This window comes from Geotrypetes seraphini, chromosome 2 (assembly GCF_902459505.1).
Source record: "Geotrypetes seraphini chromosome 2, aGeoSer1.1, whole genome shotgun sequence".
In the NCBI taxonomy this organism is placed as follows: Eukaryota; Metazoa; Chordata; class Amphibia; order Gymnophiona; family Dermophiidae; genus Geotrypetes; species Geotrypetes seraphini.
Genome location: NC_047085.1, coordinates 376321766 through 376349326, shown reverse-complemented (window position 1 = coordinate 376349326; position 27561 = coordinate 376321766). Strand labels below are relative to the sequence as shown.

Below are 27561 nucleotides of genomic sequence, written 5' to 3'. Positions count from 1 at the left end.
TGAGTATATGCGGTAATTGATTCTAATGTGTGCTATAGTTCAAAAATTGTTTAATTGGTTTTGCCAAATTCTGGTAGCTCTAATGATCCTGAAGGAAAGAAATACATAATACAATTTAAATTCAAACCTAATAGATTTCAGTCCTGGTGTGGGCTCAGTGCAATTGCAATTTCCCCAAATCTGCTGGGAAAGCTGTCAGATTTTCATTTGTAAATAAGAAATTTACAAAAAAACAACCTGCAAATTTTTTTTCTTTTTCAAATCCACTTCTGATATTTTTCAAAGCAGTTCAATTATCTTTTTTTTTTTTTAATGTTCAAAACTGGAAATAGACTTTTTTTTTAAACAATGGGAGGTGCAGCCACCAAGTGCTCTGGCAGGAATTTTTTTTCAGAGAGATGGAAGACCAGTGGGTAACAAGGGCATTCCCCTGACTGATTCCTTGTCCTTCCCTTTAAACAAGACCAACGAGAACAGAAAGTAAGAAGGATTCAGAGTGCATGTGCGGCATCTCATCAAGCTGCCATCTTGATTTCTCCCCTTCCCTGTGTCAAGATGACTGACCCAATAAAAGGCTATTGAAACTTATAAAACATCCACAGAGGCTTAAAAATCGGAAAGATAAGTAATTAGTACGCTCTTGAAATATACCCCCTCCCCTCTTTTACAAAACCATAGCATGGCTTTTAGCGCTAGCACAAAAAATCATGCGGCAAAAATGTTAATCCAAAAATATGGATTGCCTCCTCTAATAGAGAGGGGTCAATAATTGTTTGCTGAATGAAAAAAGACCTGCTCTCGATTCTCAGTGAAGTTGTTGGAACTAAGGATACTTAAACACAATAATTTCAATCAGAAGTCATGCACTTTTTCTGTAGTCCCAGGTGTGCAGTCAGTTCATGGGAACTGTGCAAAACAAACATTGAAAATTCAAAAACATTAAATAATGTAAAATCACTTTCAAGAAAAAGTCCTCATTGTGGTCAAAATGGAAGTCAGTGATAATCATTAAACATTCAAGTATCGACCATTGGCTACTGGAACTTATCTTGGTAAAAACCATCAACGTCCACCCGGTAAAGGAGGTCCTTATAAGGGAGTGCCTCAGCTGATCGCCCTGCAGAGCCCCGTTTCATTTTCTTCGTCAGGGGCAAACTCAGGGGCACCTCCCACTGTGTCGTGAGTTAAATGCTGAAGAGGAGCAGCATTTATCTCACGACACAGCAGAAGGTGCCTCTGAGTTTGCCCCTGACGTAGGAAATGAAACTGGCTCTGTAGGGCGATCAGCTGAGGCACTCCCTTATACCAGGGGTAGGCAATTCTGGTCCTCGAGAGCTGGAGCCAGGTCAGGTTTTCAGGATATCCACAATAAATATGCATGAGATAGATTTGTATCTCAAGGAGGCAGTGCATGCAAATCCATCTCATACATATTCATTGTGGATATCCTGAAAACCTGACCTGGCTCCGGCTCTCAAGGACCGGAATTGTCTACCCCTGCCTTATACAGACCTCCTTTATCAGGTGGCCGTTAGTGGTTTTTACCAAGTTAAGTTCCAGTGGCCAATGGTCGGTACTTCAGTGTTCAATGATTAGCACTGACTTCCATTTTGACCACAATGAGGACTTTTTCTTTAAAGTGATTTTGCATTATTTAATGTTTTTGAATTTTCAATGTTTGTTTTGCACTTGGCACTTTGGGTGTTACTCAGTAAGCTTTAAAATTTATTTAAAAAACAAACCAAAAATAATTTACACATATGTCCAGTTCCAAGGTGAGCACAATGATGTTTGTGGGTTAGTCCTGCCTAGGCACCATTGTGCTGTATGCTAGGATATACCCTGGTGAACTCTTTTTTGAATGGTAAGAAGTTCCCATGAACTGACTGCACACCTGGGACTACAGAAAAAGTGCATGACGTCTGACTGGAATTATTGTGTTTAAGTACCCTTAGTCCAACAACTTCACTAAAACTCATGCTACAGTTTTGTAAAAGGGTACCCCAAAAACTGATGGTTCTTTGGCATCTAGGGGAAACTTGATTACTCTGTCATAACCGAGAAGAGGATGATTTACATTACAAACATAAGAACATAAGAATTGCCGCTACTGGGTCAGGCCAGTGGTCCATCGTGCCCTGCAGTCCGCTTCCGCGGTGGCCCCCAGGTCAAACACCAGCGCTCTAACCGAGACCAGCCCTACCTGCGTACGTTCTAGTTCTGCAGGAACTTGTCTAACTTTGTCTTGAATCCCTGGAGGGTGTTTTCCCCTACGACAGCCTCCGGAAGAGCATTCCAGTTTTCCATCACTCTCGCTTGTATGTTCTAGTTCTGCATATATTAGCATTACACATGCATTTGCATTAGAAATACGACATTTAGGTGTAGCAATAATATTTTAATTGCTTTTTTTTAATCCAAGTTAATAACGGGGTCACCTTAGCACTGACTTCATTAAAAAAAACATGCAAGAAATAAGTGTACAAGTGTGTACAGTGACCCAGCATCTGACTGCATCCAGCATTGTGCTGGTGAGTCATTTAATAAATGTCAAACACTTGACGTTTTCTGCATAAGAAGTCACCAGTTATTGGTCAATGTTCAGCATCCAAAAGAAAATTGAGCTCCAAGCCAGTGACAAATCACCTGCATTTTAAATATAATTTTCCAAACAATTTGGAAATAACTTTGAAAATGCCAAGCCTTGTAAAAACTAGATGTAATGAAGTATAACCAAAAAAGTGCATTTATCAACCTAAAAAAGGAATTTGTTGATCCTGTACAGTGTGGAAATTACAACTTTAAAGATGCATAGCCTTTGAAAATGTAAGAACGATAATTAGTTTGATTCCAAATGCCAAGTAATATATCCAGATCATAGAAAAATGCCTCATTGTTAACCTTTATTTCGACAAAATAATGTTAATATGCATAGAGGGGCATAATCGAAAGGGACGTCTAAGTCTCTTTACGTCCATCTCGCAAGTTGTCCAAAGTTAAAAAGAGCCTAAGACACATTTTCGAAAGATATGTCCAACTTTTTTTTACTTTCGAAAATCATCTAATTATATGTCCTGCCGATCTGATCGTCCAAGCCACTAAATCTTCCATCTTTATACCACATTTCCATCCAACCTTCCGTCCAAGTCCAAAACGCCTAGAAGAAGCCCTGTTGGATGTGGGAGGGGTCTGTAAAGTGATGGACTGCACACCCAGACATGACACCTAAATAGTGGGGTACCTTACAGGGCACTGCTGTGAACATCACAAAAAGGGTGCCATGGCTTCTCCTCACTACAGCTCCCTTATAGGTGACAGTGAGCCTCCCAAACCACCTCCAGAATCCCCTAGACCCACTTATCTACCACCCCAATAGCCCTTATGGCTTGCAGGAGCCACTTTATATGCAAGTACAAAAGGGTTTTGGGGGTGTATAGGGCAGTGCACATGTTTCAGTATCAATGCAGTAATTGCAGGGGCTTATGGGCATGGGTCCTCCTCTCTATGGGTCCCTAACCCACCCCCAAGACGACTTAAGCTGCCTCTGTGCTGGATGACTAGGCTTTCCTATGCCAGGCGGCCAGGTGATGATGGTCTGGAGGCTGAAATTTAAAGTTGTGAATAAAATTTTTATGGGGGTGGGGGGGTTGGTGATCACTGGGGTAGTGTGTGGGGGTCTGTGTTATCTGTTTTCAGTGCTTATCTGGTGAGTTTAGGTGGGTTTTTGGGACTTAGACCATAATGGTCTAAGTCACAATGTCCAAGTTCCGTCTAGGCTCTGTTGTTAAACTTTCTGTTATAGATGCTGTATGACTTAAGTCTGAGCCAGCCCACGTCTCGCCCATCTCCCGCCCTCAACACACCTCCTGAAACATCCTGTTTAGCTTTGGACATTGAGCGGCACTATGAAGGCCTAGGTCGTTTAGAAATACGTCCAAAACAGGAACAGGAACAGGAGCAGGTCCAACACCCAGCTCCATCTCAAGGGACAACTGACCGGCTCCCCCCAAAGAAGCGCAGAGTAATAGTCATCGGGGATTCCATGCTGAGGGGCACCGAGGGACCAATTTGCAGACCGGATATGCAATCTAGGGAGGTCTGCTGTCTGCCTGGAGCCAGGATACGAGATGTCACCGCCAGTCTGGATAGACTACTCATGCCCCGAGACCACTTTCCTATGCTTCTTGTCCACATAGGAACCAACGACACTGCCAGGAACACACCGGAGACCATCACCAGAGACTTTGGAGCACTGGGTGAGAGGCTGAAGCAGACAGGAGCACAGGTGGTTTTCTCATCGATCCTCCCAGTTAGAGGCAAGGGAAGAGCCAGAGATGAACGTATCCTGAGGACGAACGAGTGGCTACAGGGATGGTGCCGGGATATGAACTTCGGATTCCTAAACCATGGGGAAGCACTACAAGGACTTCAGGGACCAGACGGACTCCATCTGACCAGTAGGGGTAAGAACGTCTTCGGACACCAACTAGCCCGCCTGCTTCACAGGGCTTTAAACTAGGTAAGTCGGGGGAGGGTACCCATTCACATATTAGTGCAGAAAGGAATTATCCTGATGAGGTGAGTCGAAACTCCGCTTCCATGTCCAAGGTAAGTACCCACATTGCAAACAGTTCTTTGGGAGTCACACCCACTCACAGGGACCTAGCAAACACAAGATATGGAGGGCCATGTATGTCAATGCACACAGTTTAGGTAACAAAATTCTAGAATTGGAGGCTGAAATAAGGAATGCCGACCTAGCTGTGGTGGCAATATCTGAAACATGGTTCACGGACTCACATGGGTGGGATATGGCTATACCGGGCTACAATCTACTTCGTCAGGACAGAGAGGGCAGGTTAGGAGGGGGGTAGCTCTATACATTAAAGAGGACATCAAAACCACCAGGATCACAGATGTCAAGTACACAGGGGAGTCCCTCTGGGTAAACCTGGCAAGAGGCAGAGAAAAATGCCTGTATCTAGGTGTGGTTTACAGACCCCCAAGACAACTGGAAGACATGGACGCAGAATTAATTGAAGACATAAAGAATATCACTCTACGAGGAGAAGCTGTACTGCTAGGGGACTTCAATATGCCTGATGCAGACTGGAACTCATTTTCAGCGACAACCAGTGGTAGCAGGAGGCTCTTAACCTCCATAAAGGGAGCACGTCTCAAACAAATGGTAACGGAGCCCACTAGGGCCCAGGCGATCCTCGACCTGGTACTCACCAACGGGGAAAGCGTTTCAGAGGTCTCAGTAGGAGATACGCTAGCCTCCAGCGACCACAATATAGTATGGTTCAACCTTAGGAAAGGCTTCCCTAGATCAAACACGAAAACAAAGGTACTCAATTTCCGGGGCACAGACTTCGCACGCATGGGAGATTTCGTCCATCAGACGCTGCAGGACCAAGCGGAGACCGATGATGTAGAAGCTAAGTGGTTAACTCTGAAATCAACCATACATGAAGCAACTAGCCGCTTCATAAAATCAGTAAATAAATGACAAAGAAACAATAAACCCCAATGGTTCACCGCGGAGATCTCGCACCTCATTAAGGAGAAGAAAAAAGCGTTTTTCTCCTACAAGCACACGGAGAAAAGAGAGGCAAAAGTAGAATATAGGACCAGGTCTACAGCGGTCAAAATGGCAGTTAGGGAGGCAAAACTTCGAGTGGAAGAAATTCTGGCAAAAAACATTAAAAAGGGGGACAAATCCTTCTTCAGGTATATTAGTGACAGAAAAAGGAACACAGGCGGGATAGTACGCCTTAGAAGACCGGACGGAAGTTACGTGGAAGCAGATTCCGATAAAGCCGAACTACTGAATGAATACTTCTGCTCAGTCTTCACCTGTGAGGCACCGGGACACGGTCCCCAGTTGAAGGCAACACAAAGCACAGAAGACCCGTTTCAGAATTTTGAGTTCACACCAGGTGAAGTTTACAGTGAACTGGCAAGACTCAAGGTGAACAAAGCCATGGGACCAGACAATTTGCACCCAAGAATGCTCAGAGAATTGAGCGATGTCCTGGCGAAACCGTTGGCTGAGCTATTCAATCTCTCCCTAAGTAAGGGGAAAGTTCCCCTAGACTGGAAATTAGCTAATGTCGTTCCTCTGCATAAAAAGGGTTGCAGGGCAGAGGCTGCGAATTATAGACCGGTGAGTCTCACATCAATAGTGTGCAAACTCATGGAAACACTAATTAAAAGCAAATTGGACACGATCTTGAATGAAGGGAATCTTCGGGATCCCAGTCAGCATGGATTCACCAAGGGTAGGTCCTGCCAATCCAATCTCATCAGCTTCTTTGACTGGGTAACAAGAAAGTTGGACTTGGGAGAGTCTTTGGACGTCGTGTACCTGGACTTCAGGAAAGCTTTTGACAGTGTCCCACACCGCAGGCTGCTAAGCAAGATGGAATCGATGGGGTTAGGAGAGACACTAACTGCATGGGTCAATGATTGGCTGAGTGGCAGACTTCAGAGGGTGGTGGTTAATGGTACCCTCTCTAAAACATCGGAGGTGACCAGTGGAGTGCCGCAGGGCTCGGTCCTGGGTCCACTCCTTTTCAACATATTCATAGGGGATCTGACTCAAGGGCTTCAAGGTAAAATAACACTATTCGCCGATGACGCCAAACTATGTAATAATGTAAGTGAATGCAGTTTACAGAATTATATGGCGCAGGACCTGCTTACATTGGAAAGTTGGTCCTCAACCTGGCAGCTAGGCTTCAATGCTAAGAAATGTAAGGTCATGCACCTCGGAAGAGGAAATCCATGCATGACGTACTTTTTGAACGGAGAAACTTTAACTAGGACTTCAGCAGAATGAGATTTAGGAGTAATCATCAGTGCAGACATGAAAACTGCCAATCAAGTGGAGAAGGCTTCATCTAAGGCAAGGCAGATATTGGGTTGTATCAATAGAAGTTTCGTCAGCCGAAAGCCTGAAGTCATAATGCCGTTGTACAGGGCCATGGTGAGACCTCATCTGGAGTACTGTGTGCAATTCTGGAGGCCACATTACAGTAAAGATGTGCGCAGAATTGTTCAACAGATGGCCACCAGGATGATCTCGGGGCTCAAGGGTCTCTCGTACGAAGAGAGACTGAACAAATTGCAGCTCTACACTCTTGAGGAACGTAGGAAGAGGGGAGACATGATCGAAACATTTAAGTACCTCACGGGACGTGTCGAAGTGGAAGATGATATTTTCTTTCTCAAGGGACCCTCGGCCACAAGAGGGCACCCGCTCAAACTCAGGGGCAGAAAATTTCATGGCGACACCAGAAAGTATTTCTTCACAGAGAGAGTGGTTGATCATTGGAACAAGCTTCCAGTGCAGGTGATCGAGGCAGACAGCGTGCCAGACTTTAAGAATAAATGGGATACCCATGTGGGATCCCTACGAGGGTCAAGATAAGGAAATTGGGTCATTAGGGCATAGACAGGGGGTGGGTAAGCAGAGTGGGCAGACTTGATGAGCTGTAGCCCTTTTCTGCCGTCATCTTCTATGTTTCTATGTTTCTATGTTAAAACCCGGTTTTATTATCGGCGCTTGAACGTTTTTGAGAAATGTTCGTCCAAGTGCCAATGTTTTCATAATCATATTTAAGTCTTGTTCGAAAAACAATGAAACTAAAAGAGTGCCACGATATTGAATCTCTTCTTGAGAAGTTTCTAGAATTCCGGTAATATCTTTTAAGTCCAGTTCCTGAGGTTTGTCTAATTGCTTATCATTGGTGTTTTCTGGTCTTCTAGGAAGATAATAAATCTTATTTATTGGTGGTATCAGTTCCAGAGGAATTTTAAGGTTTTCCATGAGGTATCTTTTAAAAACTTCAATAGGTGTAGACAAAGCAAGTTTAGGAAAATTTAGTATCCACAAGTTCAATCTTCTATTGAAGTTTTCCAATTGCTCAATTTTAATCTGCATAACAAGTCTATCTTTAACCATATTAGCTGAAAGAGCTTGTAATGAAGATATTTCTTTATTAACTTGATCAAATTTCATCGTTGTTTTTAACTGATTATCTTGTACTAAATTAGACAAATCATCAAGTTTACTCACTACTTTGAAAGTATCATCAGCGGATTTTGTGACTGCAGTTTCAAGCCTCTGAAGCACCTTCTATATGTTGTTTAAGGTCACTCCTGAGGAGTCTGTTCCCTCTGCTCCTAAGTAAGATGTTGACTCGGCGTCCCGAGCTGCGTGGTCAACCCATCCGCATGATAGCGTCGAGCTACTTGAGGTCTCAGCTATCGCGCGTTCCTCACAGTCCTGCGCCAGATTCAGTGGTAGCCTGGCTGCTCGGGGGGATAGTTATGTCTCGAATCCTAAGGCTCCAGCGTCTCCTTCTGTCGGTGCTACAATGGGTAAACTTCCCCCTTCAATAGCGATCTGTGAGCTTGTGAGAAACCGGTCCTATTGCAATTGCCCAGGCTTGGAGTGGTCTGCCCGAAGAATGCCCTTGCGTTTGCTATGGGGCATACCGGTAAGTCCGATTTAGAAAAGTATAGTGGAAAATGCAAGGAAAGACAGAGCTCCGGCTCTCACAGCATCATGCCGCCGCCATCTTGTCTCTCCAGCTGCTGAAGACTTCTCAGGAGCAGATTTTTTTCCTTGTAGTTTTATCCTTCGGCTTCTAGTACTTCCGCCCACCCACCCACTCCCTCCCCCGGACTGAGTAGAGTGGAAGCAGTAGCAGTCTGGGAACCTTAAGCTGGGCCAACATGGCCTCCACAGTTCAAATCTTTTCCATAGCAGATTTCTGTTTATTAAACTTCTTCTTCTTAGGGTGTCACTAACTGTCTACCTGTGGTGGAGGAGGGGGGCCAGCAGAATGTGAACGTTGTAATTTTCTGGAAGGAGCATGTGATGAAGAGATAGAACTGTTAGTTTCCAAAGACAAGGAGGACTGAATAGCATTAACACTTTGCTTGGGGCCCTTGGGCTTACTCTTCGAAGCAGATTTGCTAGCTGCACCATCAGAGACATGTGCACACACATCAAAGATATCCTCTGCTTGCCTGAGAAGAGATGAGAAAAAGTTCTGATGTTTATCTGCCATAGGAATCTTCAAATAATCAGGCAGACCCATGAGGAAAAGATTTCTGTAATCACCAAACTCAAAGTCGACGGAGGAAGGAGACATCCCCTGAAAATAAACCTGTTTCAAATGGAAGGCAAATTCATGGGGTCTTTCCTTTGGTGCACAGCACCTACTATAGGCAGCTCGCCTAGTTTCTGTGGTATCAGGATGCAAACCATAATGTTTCTTCAATTACAGTTCCATAGAAGCTAAATCTACATTCATGATTGTTCTTAAATAATCTTGGCATTGTTTATGAAACGTCCATTTATATAAGGATCTTTTATCAGAATCACTATAAACTTGAAAGCTGCCAAATCACGGATAAATGAGCTTCGATTGATTTCTCTTTTCCGGGTTGGAAGGGCTGTAACATCTGTCAGAATGTTTTCATAAAATATGTGTTTCTATCAGGTACTAGAGGAGTTCCCTCAAGTGGTAGCTTACAGGAAGAATTTTCAGTAATAAAATCCATGTATTTATCTTGTGGTAGAGGAGCTCCCTCTGGTGGCTGCTTGCAAGAAAAATTCTCATTGATAAAATGCATACTGTACTATATTTATCTTGTGGTAAACAATCTGCCTCTTGTGGCTGTTTGTGAAAGAAATATTCAGAAATCGGATCTGACTTCAATATATCAACTTGACATACAGGATCATTGTATGAGGCAGTAGAAGACCTCACAGGGCAGGAACTAGGGCAGACATGGGCAAACTACGTCCCATGGGCCATATCTGGCCCATTTAGTTTTTTAATATGGCCCTCTGAATTTGACCCTCCAGAGCAGCATCAGGCCAGCAGCTTCACGGCCTTCCACCGCCAGGGCCTTCCGTGTGCTGTGTTACTAATGACATCATCAGTGATGCAGCAAACAATTCTCTAGGAGTCAAACTACCCAAGGTGGGAAACTCCCCGCAGGGACTTAGCAATCACGGGGTATGGAGGGCTATGTATGTTAATGCACACAGTTTAGGCAATAAAATTCTAGAATTAGAGACCGAAATAATGAATGCCGACCTTGACGTGGTGGCAATATCCGAAACTTGGTTCACAGACTCTCATGAGTGGGATATGGCTATACCGGGATACAACTTATTTCGTCAGGACAGAGAGGGAAAGTCAGAGGGAGGGGTGGCACTATACATTAAAGAAGACATCAAAACTACCAGAATAACAGATGTCAAGTACACCGGGGAATCCCTCTGGGTGAACCTGGCCAGAGGCAGGGAAAAATGCCTGTATCTTGGTGTAGTATATAGACCTCCAAGACAACTGGAAGACAAAGACTCCGAATTAATTGAAGACATAGAGAATATCACTCTACGGGGAGACGCTGTTCTGCTAGAGGACTTCAACATGCCTGTCGCAGATTGGAACTCATACTCAGCAACAACCAGCGGCAGCAGGAGACTGTTAACATCCATAAAGGGAGCACGACTCAAACAAATGGTATTGGAACCCACTAGGGCCCAGGCGATCCTGGACCTGGTACTCATCAACGGGGATAGCGTCTCGAAGGTCTCGGTAGAACATACGCTAGCCTCCAGCGACCACAACATGGTGTGGGTTCTACCTCAGGAAAGGTTTCCCTAGATCAAACACGAAAACAAAAGTACTCAACTTCCAAGGCACTGACTTCGAACGCATGGGAGATTTCGTCCACCGGACACTGCAGAACCAAGCTACGACCGATAATGTGGAAGCTATGTGGTCATCCCTGAAATCTACCATACATGAAGCGACAAGCCTTTACATTAAATCAGTACACAAACAGCGGAGAAACAACAAACCCCAATGGTACTCGGCAGAAATCTCGCACCTCGTCAAGAGAGAAGAAAAAAGCATTTATTTCCTACAAACGAATGGAGACTAGGGAAGCTAAACTAGAACATAGGGCGAGGTCTGCAGCGGTCAAAATAGCAGTCAGAGAGGCCAAACTTCGAGTGGAAGAGACTCTGGCAAAGAACAGGAAACAAAGGGGACAAATCTTTCTTCAGGTAAATAAGTGATAGGAAAAAGAACACAGACAGGATAGTACGCCTTAGAAAACTAGATGGGAACTGCGCAGAATCAGATTCCAATAAAGCAGAACTACTGAATGAATACTTCTGCTCGGTCTTCACCTGCAAGGCACCGGGGCACGGTCCGCAGTTGCAGGCAAGGCCCAGCGTGGAAGACCCGTTTCAGAATTTCGAGTTCACACCTGGCGACGTCTACTACGAACTGGCAAGACTCAAGGTGAACAAAGCCATGGGACCGGACAATCTATACCCCAGGGTACTCAGTGAGCTGCGTGATGTCCTGGCAGAACCGCTATCAGGACTCTTCAATCTCTCCCTAAGTTCGGAGAGAGTCCCCATAGACTGGAAAACAGCTAACATCGTTCCACTACACAAAAAGGGTTGCAGGGCAGAGGCTGCAAACTACAGACCGATGAGTCTCACATCAGTAGTATGCAAACTCATGGAAACACTAATCAAACGTAAATTAGACGCAATCTTGGATGAGGAGAATCTACGGGATCCCAGTCAACACAGATTCACCAAGGGTAGGTCCTGCCAATACAATCTCATCAGCTTTTTTGACTGGGTAACAAAACAGCTAGACTTGGGAGAATCCATGGACGTCTTATACCTAGACTTCAGCAAAGCTTTCGATAGTGTCCCGCATCGCAGGCTGTTGAGCAAGATGAAATCAATGGGGCTGGGAGAAACACTAACTACATGGGTCAATGACTGGCTGAGTGGCAGGTGGTAGTTAACGGTATCCTCTCTAAAACATCGGAGGTGACCAGTGGAGTACCGCAGGGCTCAGTCTTTGGCCCGCTCCTTTTCAACATATTCATAGGGAACCTAACTCAGGGGCTTCAAGGTAAGATAACGTTATTCGCTGATGACACCAAACTATGCAATATAGTGAGAGACGGCAATTCACCTGATAGTATGACACAGGACCTACATTTGTTGGAGCTTTGGTCCTCGACCTGGCAGCTGGGCTTCAACGCTAAGAAATGCAAGATCATGCACCTCGGCAGCAGAAATCCGTGCAGAACTTACACCTTGAATGGTGAGACCTTAGCTAGAACTTCAACAGAACGAGACTTGGGAGTGATCATCAGCGCAGACATGAAAACTGCTGATCATGTGGAGAAGGCTTCATCTAAGGCAAGACAGTTGTTAGGTTGCATCCGCAGACGTTTCGTCAGCTGGAAGTCTGAAGTCATAATGCCATTATACAGAACCATGGTGAGACCTCATTTGGAATACTGTGTGCAATTCTGGAGGCCACACTACCGAAAATATGTGATGAGTAGAGTCAGTGCAACGGATGGCCACCAGGATGGTCTTGGGGCTCAAGGATCTATCGTACGAGGAAAGGCTGAAAAATTTGTGGCTGTACTCACTCGAGGAACGTAGGGAGAGAGGAGACATGATCGAGACGTTTAAGTATATTACCGGCCGTATCGAGTTGGAAGAAGAGATTCTCTTTCTCAAAGAACCCTCAGCCACAAAAGGGCATCCGCTCAAACTCAGGGGCGGGAAATTTCATGGCGACACCAGGAAATATTTCTTCAACGAGAGAGTGGTTGATCCTTGGAACGAGCTCCCGGTGCAGGTGATCAAGGCAAACAGTGTGCAAGAATTTAAGAGCAAATGGGATGCCCAGTGGGATCCCTTAGAGGGTTAAGCCAAGGGAACCTGTCACCAGGAGTGGGATCCCTAGGATAGTAGACTTGGGGGGTGGGTCAGTAGAGTGGGCAGACCTGATGGGCTATGGCCCTTATCTGCCGTCATCTTCTATGTTTATGTTTCTATGAAGCAGCCTGTATAGAGTGCTGCCAGCCCAATGCAGCGCTGAAGGGAGGTATCTAGGGCTCGCGGTCAGCGGGGTTCAGGTAGGATGGAATGATGGGAGGGTAAGCGGGGGTTCAGCTGTGTGGTGGGTCTGGGGTGCTCAAGGATTCTGCTAATCAAGGGAAGGGATAGAGACAGGGAAGGATAGAAGCTGGGCAAGGGTTCTGCTGCACAAGAGATGGAAGGGAGGGATGGAAGGAGAGAAGCTGGGCAAGGGTTCTGCTGCATAGGGGAATGGGAGGGACGGATAGAAAGATGCTTCAGAGGGAAGGCACAAGGGGACGGGTGAGATGGGAGGAAAGATGCTGTACATGTGGAGGATAGGAAGAATTGGGGTGAAGGAGAGGAAGAGAGAGATGGTCATGTACATGAAAAAAATAAGCCGTACGCATAAAATAAGACCTAGTGCATTTTTGGGGCCCAAAATTAATATAAGACACTGTCTTATTTTAGGGGTAGGGCTTTTTTTTTTCATGTAGATGTTATGATAGTTACATTTAATTTATATTAGTTCACACAAACACTCCATCTATCTGCTTTTGGTTCAGCCCCTCTGTCAAATTTAAGAACCCACTGTGATCCACGAGTCACAAACTTTGCCTACCCCTAGGCTAGATAGTGAACGTCGAGAAGAGTCATCTAGAGCTGATCCAGTGCTTGGAGTATTTGGGAATCTGCTTCAACACAGCAAAGGGCCGCATTTTTCTTTCTGAGCCACTCAAAGAGAATCTAATGAAGCAGATTGCAGATCTCCTATTGATGCAAGATCCCACTAACTGTCATTACTTTCAGGTTCTGGGCTCGATGGCAGCTACCCTGGAAGTGGTTCCCTGGCAATGGCACACATGTGTCCTCTACAGGATTCTTTTCTCTCCCGATGGTCCCAACAGCGTCATTCTCTCCAAATGTGACTTCCCTGGACACTGGAAGCGAGGAACAGCTTGCACTTGTCAAAGGGTGTTCCTCTCTGAATCTCCTCATGGGGGGTTTCTCAAAATCGATGCCAGCCAGGCAGGCTGGGGTTCCTATTGCAGTAGGTATCTGCTGCAGGGCCAGTAGTCTCTCCATCAAAGAAAATGGTCCATAAATCATCTGGAACTGCAGGCCATTCAGCTTCCATTAAAGGTGGACAATTGTTTTCGGACAATGCCTCACAGTAGAATATATGAACAAACAAGGGGACACCAAGAATGCTCTGTTATGTCTGGAGGTTTAGTTGTTCAAGTGGGTGGAGGCTCATCTTCAGGCACTCTCCACAGCCCATGTGGCGGGAGTAGAGAATGTGCAGACCAACTTTCTCAGTTGGCACATTCTAGACCCAGGAGAATGGCCCCTGTCCCAAAGAGCATTCAACCTCATTGTGCAATACCGGGGAAGTCCGGCAGTGGACTTGATGGCTTCAGCGAAAAACAAGGAAGCAAATCGCTTCTACAGCTGAAGAAACTAACCAGGAAGCACAGGGTTGGATGCATTGGTTCAGTCTTGGCCAGAAGAGAAGCTGCTTTAGGTGTTTTCACCATGGCCCATGGTGGGCTGGGTCATTCACAGAATCATGGCTCACATGGGACTTGTGATCCTAGTAGCCCAAGATTGGCCTCTCTGGCCATGGTTTGTGGATCTAGTAAGGCTCCAACAGTACAGATGCATCAAGCTATCCGTTCATATAGCGTTACTCAGTCAGGATCCAATCCACATGGAAAACCTAGACCACTTTGGTCTTACAGCATGGTTGTTGAGCACTCAGTCTTAGTATGCAAAGGATATTCAGAAGTAGTCATTTCTACAGTTCTCTAAGTTAAAAAGTCTTTGACTGTTGCTGCCTACACTAAGGTCTGGAAGGCTTTTCAGCTCTGGTGCGTCAAGGATAAGGTGAAGCCCTTCAAGGTTCTGAGCCCAGTGATTTTTTAATTTCTCCAGGCTGGACTAGAAAAAGGCCTGGTGGTAGCATCTCTCAAAGTACAGGTGGCAGGTCTCTCATGCTTCTGAGCTTGAGTGGGAAAGGTCTCGCAGGCATCTCATCCAGATGTGACAAGATTTTTGAAGGGGGCACTCATATTGCGGCCTCCGTTATTCTAGCCCTTTCTGATGTGGAATCATAACATCATACTGCAAGGACTTTGTAAGTCCTCGTATGAGCCCCTTCAAGAGGTGTTTCTGCTGAATTTCATGGTAAAGGCAGTGTTTCTGGTTACAACAGTCTCAGCAAGAAGTGTTTCGGAATTACAGGCACTCATGCAGAGAACAATACCTCAGGATCATGGAGACAGGAATTGTCCTCTGCATGGTACCTTCCATTTTACCAAAGTTTTTTTCAGCATTTCACATCAACCAATAGATCCATCTACCCACCTTTCATGCTCTGGGTTCAGCCAAGCAAGATAAGACATTGCAGAGATTGGACATACATATTGGGGGGTTTGCTTTAGCCACTAGAGTTTTAATCCACTATTTAGAACAGCCAAAAGACTTTCATCTTTCTGACCATCTGTTTGTCCTAACCAATCAGTCAAGACGAGGCAGACCAGCTTCCAAGGTATCTATTGCCAGAGTGATTTGTATGACAATGTAATTGTCGTACATTGCTTGTGACAAACAGCTACCTATTCCTCTCAAAGCTCATTTGATTAGAAGTGTGGTGGCTTTCTGGGCAGAGACCAGGGCAGTGCTGCCCAAAGACATCTGTAGAGAAGATACTTGGTGTACTCTCCATACCTTTTCAAAATTCTATAGAATAGATGTGGCAGCTCAGGAGGATGCCACTTTTGGGTCCTCGATTTCACAGGCAGGCTCATCTGTCCCACCCTAGGCATTTGTCACTGCTTTGGTACATCACCTAGAGTACAGACTCCTATGTTTATGTAACAGAATGGAAGATTGGGTTCTTACCTGCATAATCTTCTTCTGTCTCGGATAATACATGTAATCATATATAACTAATAAAGCCATAAGTTTGTTGAGCGTCTGAGCTCCATATTTGTTTGTGTTTGTTATACACAGTAGGTTGGTATTTTGGTGCACCTATGTTATCAGTTTAAGCTAACTATTGTTCTTTTTCATGAGTTACAGAGCAGAACAGAAATGTAGTATTGTTTTGGGTACTTTCCCCATAACCCTCCTTTTGCTATAGTGAATATTGATTGCTTTGGTACAAACTGAAGAGGGCTGTATACTCCACTGGTGAAGGAGGAGGAGCTGAAAAATGGGATTGACATCCTTCTGCAACACTTTACGACCAGCGGATATTCACCTACAGTACAGACTCCTAAGTCTATTAACAAAAAGATTATTCAGGTAAGAACCTAATCTTCCATTTCCAACAATAGTATGGATCCATGAACAGTTCATAAAAATGTGGATTTATAAACTGGTCTATTATTCATTTTTTAATTTTTTAATTCTATATTGTACTGCTTATTATACTGTAATCGCAGAATATATTATATTGTACACCTCTTAATACTAATTGTCAATAATGGTTAATCAAAAATAATAAATCCAAGGATATCCTGGAGGTCTAGCAATAATAGATAGATAGATAGATACTGTATATACATGCATGTAATTTATCTTTCATGTCCTGTGGTATAATACTAAAAAGAATATACTATGGCAATAATTTAAGAACTCTGTTTCCATGCAAGGGTCTATAGTACTTGTCGTTCACTAGATTGATATTTGCTTTAACTTCTGGGTATAACCTACTTTTTTAAGATCAATATTTAATTTTATAGTCCTGTTTGAAATGTCTCTTGTTGCCTGCTCGAAAGATAGATGCAGCACTGTGAAAGATGGAAAGCATTTCCCCAGAGGCAGAGCAGCGGGTTCATAAAATACACACAGAAGAGGCCTTTAAGCACTGCTTTTGTGCCAATGACCCCAAACAATGCTCTAAAGCAGAAATTTGCTTTCCTAGTTTTTTAGGTAGCCTAGCCAATCTGAACAAATAAACCTGGTCATCAGAGCAAAGGAGCACAAACTGGCTTCATAATGATTTATGTTAGATATTCTAAAAATTATGCCTGTTTGTCGACCTTAGGAGTCAAGGTTGTGCAGCTCTGCCTGAAATGCCTCTCTTTACAATCATTTGGCTACATAGGAAATGCAGAAAAATAGGCTCCCTAGTTTATTTAGAAAAATGCCAGAGATTAGGAAGTGGTTAAAGCACTCCCCCCCCCCCCAATATTCCACCACAGCAATCAATATTTATACCTGTATATTCAAACTGGTATCTGGATACCAGCTTGCCCTGAATATCCAGCTATAACTTGACCACTGGCACTTACCCAGGTACTAGTGATATTCAGTCCTCTACCCAGATAACTAACCAAATAAAGTTGGGATGGACATTTTGCTGTCCTGACTTTGGATAGTTATGGGCTCATTTTCAAAGCACTTAGGTACACAAAGTACTATAGAAACTTATGGTACTTTGTGTGCCTAAGTGCTTTGAAAATGAGTCATTTAGCCACTTAGCAGACTGCCTATTGCCACTAGCCAAGTAAGTATAAACTGTACCCAAGCTTCATTCCAGCACTACCCAAATAATGCTGAGGCATAATGTCCAGATATTCACTGGAATTCTCCAATTAATAATAATAATAATAATAATTTTATTTCTTATATACCGCTGTACCGTGAAGTTCTAAGCGGTTTACAGTTGAAACAGAAGAAATGCAATAAGTAAGATTAATTAAGATGAAGAGAGAGTACTTAGAGTTCCCTGACTGTCCCAAAGGCTCACATTCTTGCTAAAGTACTTGAGAAAAATAAATTAGTTAGGTTATAAACATAGAGTAGAAGAAGGTAGGAAAACAGTTCATAGGAAAATTAATTTTGAATACATTATACATTATACATTATATATTGTTCAAGGCGGAATACAAATTATAGGAGATTTGGACATTACCAAAAGAATTGCGTAATAAAGATTATCTAGATAAATTACATAATGCAGCTGAAAATTGAACTATGGGCCCGGTGAACAAGACTTATCTCCTACCTGCATAGCTCCTGTTGAATATCGGCTCTAAAATATTCACAGCTGATCAATATACAAAATATACAAGAGTATATTTGGATATTTATAAAAAGTCATTTTTTTATTTGTTCCATAATTGTTAATCTAAAAAAAAAAGTACTCCATTGTAAATTATGATGAGGTAAACTTTCAGCTTAGTTGGGACCTATAGGCCCAATATTCAGAAAATGCTGAGTTTCAAAGTTTATGCTCATAAATTACAGGGTCTTATATAAAGCTGAAGTAGTGATGCTGCTGTGGTAAATGGCCCATTGCCATAGGAACTGAATGTGTTTCGTGTCATTTACCATGGCAGCATCACTACCACAGCTTTGTAAAAGGTGCCCTTGGTCTTCTAAATTTGTACCTATTTTCAGCCAAATGTAGGAGCATAACTTATCAGTTGAAAATTCATCTTAATTTAAGAGCTTAAAAGTTGTGCTCATAAATGTATGCCTGCCATTCATTAGCCTAGCTTTATGAGCCTAATTTTTGAGCCTAGTACTGAAAATTAGTGCCAAGTCCCTAACTTCTTTTCCCCACCCTAAATTCTCCCCTGTTAGCACCCACTTTTTATACTCCTAAATTTAAAAGCTTAGATTGATACAAGCTCGAATTCAGTCACCCACTCCCGGATCTGTTTGCGGACTCTACAGTTAGGTGTCCAGAGAAAGCGGTCAAAGTCCGAGCGATGGTGACAAGGCTGTTAGACATTCAAGCATAGATCCTGTATCTCCTGAAGTATCAGGCTTGGGCAGATACTCTATATACTTCATAGTACCCAAGAAAGACTCAGACAAATGGAGACCGATCCTGGATCTGAAATCCATCATTGCAGCACTGATGGTCATTGCAGCAGTAGCACCGTGGGAATTCTTAGCCTCTCTAGATTTGTCAGAGGTCTATCTTTGTATTCCCTGAGCACAGGAAGTATTTAAGGCTCCAAGTACTGGGGAGACATTTCCAGTTCTTTGTGCTACCCTTCTGTCTGGCAAAAGCACCATGCATGTTCACCAAGGTGATGGTTGTGGTAGTGGCACATCACCGCAAGGCAGGAATACAGGGGATCCATTGGACGATTGGTTGATCAGAGCCCTAAGTCAAAGGGAGAAAAATCAGTGGCAAAAGTTGTCCAACTTTTGCAGAACCTGGGTTGAATTATCAACTTTCAGAAAAGTCGCTTAATACAATCCCAGTTCCTGGAGTATTGGGGAATTTGTTTCAATACAGCAGAAGTCCATGTTTTTCTTCCCGAGCCACACAAACAAAAGATCTGGAGACAAATTTCAGACCTCTTGATGATGCAGTGCTTATGGAGTGACACTATCTCCAGGTGCAGGGGTCAAAGATGGGTCCTTGGGCAAAGGCTTTTATGCAGTGGCGTACCAAGGGGGGGTGGGGCCAGACCGCCCCGGGTGCACGCCCCAAGGGGGTGCAGAGCTGGCCACCCACCGGGGAATAGGCTGCCGCCGGGGAAAAGCTACCACTGCCGCCATCAGGAACAAGCTGGCGCCGAGTTCTCCCTGCTTTTCTTTCCCGCGGGGCCGACCAACTCTCGCCACCCGACGTCAATTCTGATGTCGGAGAGGACATTCTGGGCCAGCCAATCGCTGCCTGGCTGGCCCAGAATGTCCTCTCCGACGTTAGAATTGACATTGGGCGGCGAGAGTTGGTCGGCCTCGTGGGGAAGAAAAGCAGGGAGGGAGAATTCGGCGCCGGCCTGTTCCCAATGGCGGCAGTGGCAGCCTTTCCCTGGCAGCGGTGGCAGCAGCATGTTTCCCAATGGCGGTGGCATGGGTTGGGGGCCGGGAAAAAGAAAGAAAGGGGGAGAACAGGGAGCCAGAAAGAAAGAAAGGAGGTAGGGTGAAACAAAGAAAGAAATGGGGCACGAAGAGAGAGAGAAAGATAGACATAGAGAAAGAAAGGGGGCATGGAGAGAGAAAGAAAGAAGGGGGCAGGGTGAAAGAAAGAAATGGGGCACGGAGACAGAGAGAGAAAGACAGATATAGAGAAAGAAAGGGGGCATGAAGAGAGAAAGAAAGAAGGGGGCAGGGTGACAGAAAGAAAGAAATGGGGCAGGGAGAGAGAGAGAGAGAGAAAGACAGACATAGAGAAAGAAAGGGGGCATGGAGAGAGAAAGAAAGAAGGGGTCAGGGTGAAAGAAAGAAAGAAATGGGCCAGAGAGAGAGAGAGAAAGACAGACATTCAGAAAGAAAGGGGGCATGGAGAGCGAAAGAAAGAAGGGGGCAGGGTGAAAGAAAGAAATGGGGCACGGAGAGAGAGAGAAAGACAAACATAGAGAAAGAAAGGGGGCATGGAAAGAGAAAAAAGAAGGGGACAGGGTGAAACAAAGAAAGAAATGGGGCACGAAGAGAGAGAGAAAGACATACATACAGAAAAAGGGGGCATGGAAAGAGAAAGAAAGAAGGGGGCAGGGTGAAATAAAGAAAAAGTTTGGGGAGGGAATGAGGTCTGGAGGAGAGGAAGCATACAGGAGGCTGAAAGAAGGGAATAAATATTGGATGCACAGTCAGAAGAATAAAGTGCAACCAGAGACTGCAGAGTCTGGTTTCTTGGCGGTTCAGTTTAACTTTTGTCTACATATTTCTATTTTTAGTTTGTGATTATTCCATATTGGACGAGGGTGTATCTGTCTGTGTGTATGAAAGGGACATGGCTTTCTGATAGCATCGACTGTACAGGATCAATTGACTATGCAGGATCTGGCTTGTTTAGTTTTACAATGTATGTGTTGGTGTTCTAGTGCTCACTGCAGTGTTTAAGATGCTGTCTTTTCCTAGGTACACTCTTGTTGTGCGATATGTGGATTGTAACCAAAAATCATATTTTTCATATAGATGGGGGGATGTCAAAAAATGATGGGCCCCGGGTGTTACTTATGCTAGGTACGCCCACTCCAGGACATCCTATTGTCTCGCTAGTCCCCATAGACAGATCCTCTTCGGATGCCGTTGGCCTGGCAAAGGAAGCACAGTGCAACCTGCATTGGTGGCTCCAGCCAGAGTCTCTGTTGAGGGTCATGCCCCTCTGGATAGCTTTGTGGGTGATACTGACAGATGCTTGCTTTTAGAGCTGGGAAGATCATTGCAATGTCAATCTAGTTCAAGGCCAATGGATGCCCTCTCAGAGGAACTGGTTGATAAACAGACTGGAGCTGAGGGTCATACAGCTGGCATTACAGATGTTGGGGAAATCCCTGGAAGGCAAAGCAGTCAGGGTTTTCTCAGACAAAGCCATAGCAGTGACTTATGTCAATTGGCAGGGAGGCACCAGAAGTGTTCTATTAAGACTGGAAGGCCAGTTGTTGTTCCTTTGGGCAGAGAACCATCTACAGGCAATCACTGTAGCTCATGTTATGCGTGTGGAGAATGCAAGTCTTGCAAGTCTGAATGACTGGGCATCCAAATGACAGATGACATTTAATGTGAACAAGTGCAAAGTGATGCATGTGAGAAAGAGGAACCCAAACTTATAGCTACATGATGCAAGGTTCCACATCAGGAGTCACTGCCCAGGAAAAGAATCTAGGTGTCATCATTGATGATACGAGTGTTGAAACCCTTATCTCAGTGTGCAGTGGCAACTAAGAAAGCAAATAGAATGTTAGGAATTATCAGGAAAGGAATGGAAAATTAAGAAGAGAGTCGGGAGGCAGGAGAGAGTGAGGGGCAGCAGCGAGAGATAGCTCCGCCCACCCCTGATGTCAGCGAAGCACCGATCTGGAACTCCTTAATAGGGGAGGAGCTAATGGCGTTCAGCTATTTGGCGCACGTCAAAGGCGAGTGTTAAAGGCACTCGCCTTAGCGAGAGTGCCTTTGTGAAGGGCCTTAAGAAGGGACACATCACTGCAAAAAAGAAGAGTTAAGGAAGGACACCCACACAGGCAAGTACCACGAGGGCAACAGGACAGACAAGCAGTAGATTTACAATACAGTAGTAGCAAAGAGCAACTACAGCGGACACACAAGCAAGAAGCAAGCAAAGATAGCAGGTCTCAAATTAGGTGAGGAACCTCACAGTAACACCAAGGACACTACAAAAGGAAACAGGGAGAAGCCACTTCAGACAGTAGACTGGAAAGCAGACAGCAATGGAGACAGCAGACAGAAGCAGGATATTGAGTTACCCAGTTTTCTGCACCGTTTGCCAAATATATGGCTACCTCCCCTCTGGGAGATGGTCTTATGTATGCAGGGAACTGGAGGGCCTGAAGAAACAAGTTAGACTCCTGGAACGTAGAATACAGCAACTAGAAGCACTTCAAGCAATAGAGGAAGAGGACAGAGAGGCAAAAGATTTCAAGACAGAGGAAACCATTGAGGAAAAAGTCCGGGAGCTAAAGAAGTTCATCGAGGAGGCATACAGGGAGGCTGTGGAGAAACACCAACACCAGTGAAAAGATACATCTACAGTGAAGGAGGACCACCTTGAGGACAACCACAAGGAAGAAATTGGTGACGAAACAGCGAGAAGAACCCACAGTAAGACACTGACTTACGACTGGAGAGATGGACATACACCGAGGACATGGACCTGCGGCTTGAGAGACATGAGAAGATAGAGAGGACAGCAATCATCATGAGGGACTCCATCATCAGACAGGTTGACAGCCATATAGCAGGAGGAAGACAGGATCGGCTGGTAACCTGCCTACCGGGAGCCAAGATAGAAGATATAGTGAGCCACATCAACAGGATCATCGACAGCGTGGAAGAGGATACGGCGGTGGTGATCCATGTGGGGACAAACAACGTGAGCAACAGAAACTACAGCAGGGAAGGACTGAAGGACCAGTTCTGGATGCTTGGAAGGAAGCTGAAGACCAGAGCACCAAGGGTAGCATTCTCAGAGATCCTGCCGGTACCCAGGGCTGAGAAGAGGCAGATGGAGCTGCAAGCAGTCAACGCTTGGATGAGGTGCTGGTGTGAGGAAGAAGGATTCCACTTCATGTGCAACTGGACAACGTTCTGGGGTAAGAACAAGCTATACAGGATGGATGGACTCCTCCTCAAGCGAGAAATTGAGAAGTTTTTAAACTAGGAATAAGGGGAAAGCCGACAGTTGACCGAGAGGATAAAGTAGTATATTAGTTGTGTTGATAAAAATTTATAAACAAAGCCCTGCCAGCTGAACATCTCTTTCTCTAGTTCAGCAGCCAGAACTTTGATTTATAAGAAAGGAATAAGCTAAATATTGCAGTACTAAGGCCTATATGGATGCTGCGGGGACGGTGGTGGGGCGGTGAATGTGACGGCAGTGACGGTGATGGGGCAGTGAAGGGGATGACGGTGACAGTGATGGGGCGGTGAAGGAATGGCGGTGTCAGGGCAGTGAAGGGGACTGTGGGCCGGGGTCGGGGCGGTGACGGGGACAGATTTTTTCCCCGTGTCATTCTCTATTTTGAACCTAAATGAAAAACACAGCGGAACAGATTAGTTTCAATTGTTTCAAAACAAAATAAAGGCACATGCTTTCTTTTGCTTTGTTACATATTTAACACTTCCTATTTGGAATAACACGTGCTAAAACCAAGACAAAACAAAATTAAGGAGTCCTGTTGCTAAGATACAATAAGAAATGGCCTTAGTGTGCACTAAGGCCATTTTTTTCCATGAATAAAAAAGGCTATTTTCCTTTTTTTTAATGTATGGTTATGTGCTAACGTTAACAATGACCTGCAGCCATTAAGGCAGTAAGAGCTCTCACATTCATTTATGTATTTAAAAAAACTTCTATCCTGCTTAAATCCTAACTGGACATAGCAGGTGGTAACGTAGATGTGCTAAATGGTTAGCACAGGAAAACCCACTCTCCGCTTGTGATATGCCTCCAAATAAACAAAAAGAAAGACATCCTGAAATAAAATGTTTAAAAATGTGGGTTTTTTTTAAGTGTCCACACTCCTAATTGTTTGCTGAATTTGCCTTCGCTGGAGATTTTCCTTAAATTTCTGATGTCTTTTTCCCCTTTTTTTTTTTTTCTCATGAAATTTTTCAGGTCTCAGAATGGCCTTTAGGAAAGCAAGGATTGCTCTATGATCGCAACTGGATGATTGTGAACCAGAACGGTGTTTGCCTAAGTCAGAAGCAGGAACCCAGGCTGTGTCTGATACGTCCCTTCCTAGATCTGAAGCAAAACAACATGGTCATCACAGCAGAAGGTTCGTAAGCAGAAACTTTTGTTTAAATTCCATGTTTTTGTTTTCCCTATTGTATTTTAATTTGTATTTCGCTTAGACATTGGATAAGCGACTCAATCAAATTTTAATAAAAACTTGAAACTGTGGAAATGGATTTGCTCATAACTGAAAGTTACTGGACAGTTTTGGTCATAGCACTGAAACAATTTGCACAGCTTATATACAAGTGCTAATCTACTTCAGTTTACAAGTTGGAGAAATCTGTTACAAATGTATTGCTTTTTGCTTTAAAAATGTATTTACTAACATACGCTAGCTTTTGCAAAGCCATGGTAGAGGTTTCTACCACTAGCCGGTGAGGTAAATGCTCTAACACTCATAGAATGAGCATCGGAGCATTTACCGTGCCACCCTGCGGTAAAAACCTCTACCACAACTTTATAAAAAGGGGGCCATAATTAAGTTATCAGTGATGGCTTTGTACCACCTGGTATTCAAATGGTTGCAGTTTGAAGAGGATAATTAAACTAAAAAAAAAAAGTAAAATTCCGAATTATTGACTTCCAAGTTGTGTTTTGGGTTTGTTTGTTTTTTTTAAATCTTTATTCATTTTCAAAAGCCAACAGTAAGTGCAACAGATAAGCAAACAAATAATACAATAATCAGCACTCAATACAATCAAATGATATAATAAATATATATCACCCCCTCCCATACCCTCCCACCCACCCTTCCTGGATGTGCATAACAGAAATCAAGGGGAAATACGTATGATCAATTCTTACAAAATTTTATTAATGGATCCCAAGCCACCTTGAATTTATTATAGTGTCCCAATTGTATTGAATTCATACGTTCAAATTTATAACTTTGACATAGGGTTTCCCACCAAAAATTGTAATTTAACCTGTACCAATTTTTCCAGTTTTTCATGATCAGCTGCATAGCAACTCCTATCATTATGAGAAGTAATCTATTCTGATTTGCATTAATTGGACTTTTGGGCATTAATAAAGTTCCAAACAACACAACATCATACGACAATGATAACGGAACTTCCAGGATCATAGTAATTTGACCCCATATAGATCTTCAAAATTTAAGTATCAAGTGTTCATTTTTCTATACAATTTATTTTTCCATATCTATGGGGAGGACAATTTTTTCTTCTTTTCCTCTTACTCTTCTTTCCCTTCCCCCAACACTTTTTGCCCTACCTCCTCTTTCACTTCCCCAGAAATCATCCCCTTTCCCTTGCCTCTTACATCCCCCAGCATCCACCCATGCTTCCTCCAAATCCATATGCCCTACTCAGCAACTTTTGCTGTGGCTGTTACCCCTATCGCTTAACTTCCCCATACTCATGACCTGTCTCTTTCCTGCCCCCAACATCTATCTCTTTCCATCATCTGCTGGTTCTCTTGCTTACCAACAACGCATTGAACATCCTTCCTTATCTCTCCCCTATTCCCCGTGCTCCAGGAGCCAGTGTCACCAAAGCCACTACCACTCTGGATCTGTGCCAGTTTAATAAACTTGTTCAAAACTCATGGGCTGGTACCTCCGAAATTCTGATCAAGCGCTACAAATCAGAATACAGAAAATGCCAGGATACTGAAGATTAACATATTCAACCAGTGATGGCTAGCTTTTTTTGCCTGCTTCCGGCTCTATTCCCAATTATTCAATGCTGGGCCATGTCCAGGTACTGGCATTGAATAGCTGAGCATATGTGGCCAGTTAAAACTTATGCGGTTAATTGCAATATTCAGCATTTAACCTCATAAGGATACAGCCCTCTTTAGGCAATTATCTGATGCAGTTAAGCACTGAATATCAGCCCTTAACCATATAAGTGCTGACTCTGTCCCTGAACTACCCACACAATAGCCAGTTATGGCTTAAGGGTTAACCAGGCATGTTTAATGGTATCCAATTAAGTGCCGCTGAATATGCCTGTCCTGGGCAAGCGATTTAAATGGCCATGAGCTATTTAAATAGCTTTGATTATTGATCCCGGAAGATGCAGGACATACACAGATAGGAGAAAGCAATGGCTTTGGCTCTCGCTGCTCCTTCTGTTTTCCCATCAGGCTGGGTCTGAGCATTCTCATGTGCAGCAGACACAGACACTTTAAGAATTCCTGTTCACCTGTGTGCATACTTTAAAGGAAGCTTTTTCATCCACAAGCTGTTTTGAATTAAAATTTGTAAGGTTTGTTTGACTTTTTATTCGTCGAGTGATTCAGCCTAAAACAAGTTTTCCTATTTCCATTTTACAAGGGATGGACCCCATCAAGATTTCTCTGAATGACGAGAGTGGGAAACAGAACCGTGCCTGTCAAAGCAAAGTCTGTGGAGACAGGTGAGTTAAGGATGATGAAGGGAATTTCAAAGCGATTTATATGGGGAATTAGGCCATTTCCATGGGGTCTGCTCACAGAGCTCTGGTGTGATTTGGCTAACTTTGGTGAGTGGATCAAAAAGATTGAGTAGCATGTAGAATAGCAAGGCAAGGATGCACTTGATTTGTACTTCCAAATAACTCATCCTGGAAAAATTAATAAGGGAGTAGAGAACAAGCTAGAGGACATCGGGAACCACACTCGCAGAAATAATTTAAAAAGTCAGGTATTCCAGTCTCTGAAAGTAAAATGATGCATTCCAAGTGGCCTAGCGGGTGTTCAAGCCATGCTTACTAAATCATAGGAGTTGAAGCCATGTGAGGAGATATTGATTGTGCAAGCCCAAAGAGCCTAGGGCCTAGGATGCTCGATCTTCCTCATAGCACTGTGGTTTGCCTTTACCAGTTCCCATTGAAGGAGTGCATCCTGGTTAAAGCAAAGACTCTTGGGAAATGAGGCTAGGAGGGGTTAAAATCAAAATATAGGTGATTTTTCAAAAGTAACCCTGTAAAAGCATACCATTTTTGTGAGATAGTAGCTATGTTTAATAAGGAAAATATGATGCATAGATCTATACCCCTTTGGATTTTACTGCTAAGGCATGTTCTCAGAAAGTTGAGGAAGTGCAAGAGGCCTGGTAAATTCTGATGGATAAAGGCCAGGAGGAGAGCTGCCTTTAATGGGCAAACCACTAGAGCAATCCCAGCTGCCACCACCTAAATGGCAGCAGGTTCCAGCAAGGAGCAAGAGATGCTCATGAGAACAGTCTTCACAGTTGGCAAAAGATATTGGGCTCCTTTTACAAAGCCGCGTTAGGCTTTTTTTTATTGCTGGCCACGGTGGTATTAACTCCGATACTCATAGAAGTTGGAGCTAACACCACAATGGCCAGTAATAAAAAAAAGCCTAACATGGCTTCATAAAAGGGGGGAGTGATTGATAATTGAGAGCTAAGAAGCCTGAATAGGGCGATGGACAGTTGTATAGGCAGAACTGGGTCAAGGGGGTGGGGTATGAGAAG

General features: G+C 43.9%; 1 protein-coding gene across 2 annotated transcripts in view; it reads left to right on the top strand.

The window, feature by feature from the left end:
* MOCOS (molybdenum cofactor sulfurase) overlaps positions 1-27561 on the top strand; it is a 406383-nt gene that overhangs the window by 332851 nt on the left and 45971 nt on the right. For both annotated transcript variants that reach the window (XM_033930634.1, XM_033930633.1), the window contains 2 exons: positions 23994-24156; positions 26419-26500. In XM_033930634.1, coding sequence (XP_033786525.1) covers positions 23994-24156; positions 26419-26500 — 245 coding nt within the window. The remainder of the gene's footprint in view (positions 1-23993; positions 24157-26418; positions 26501-27561) is intronic.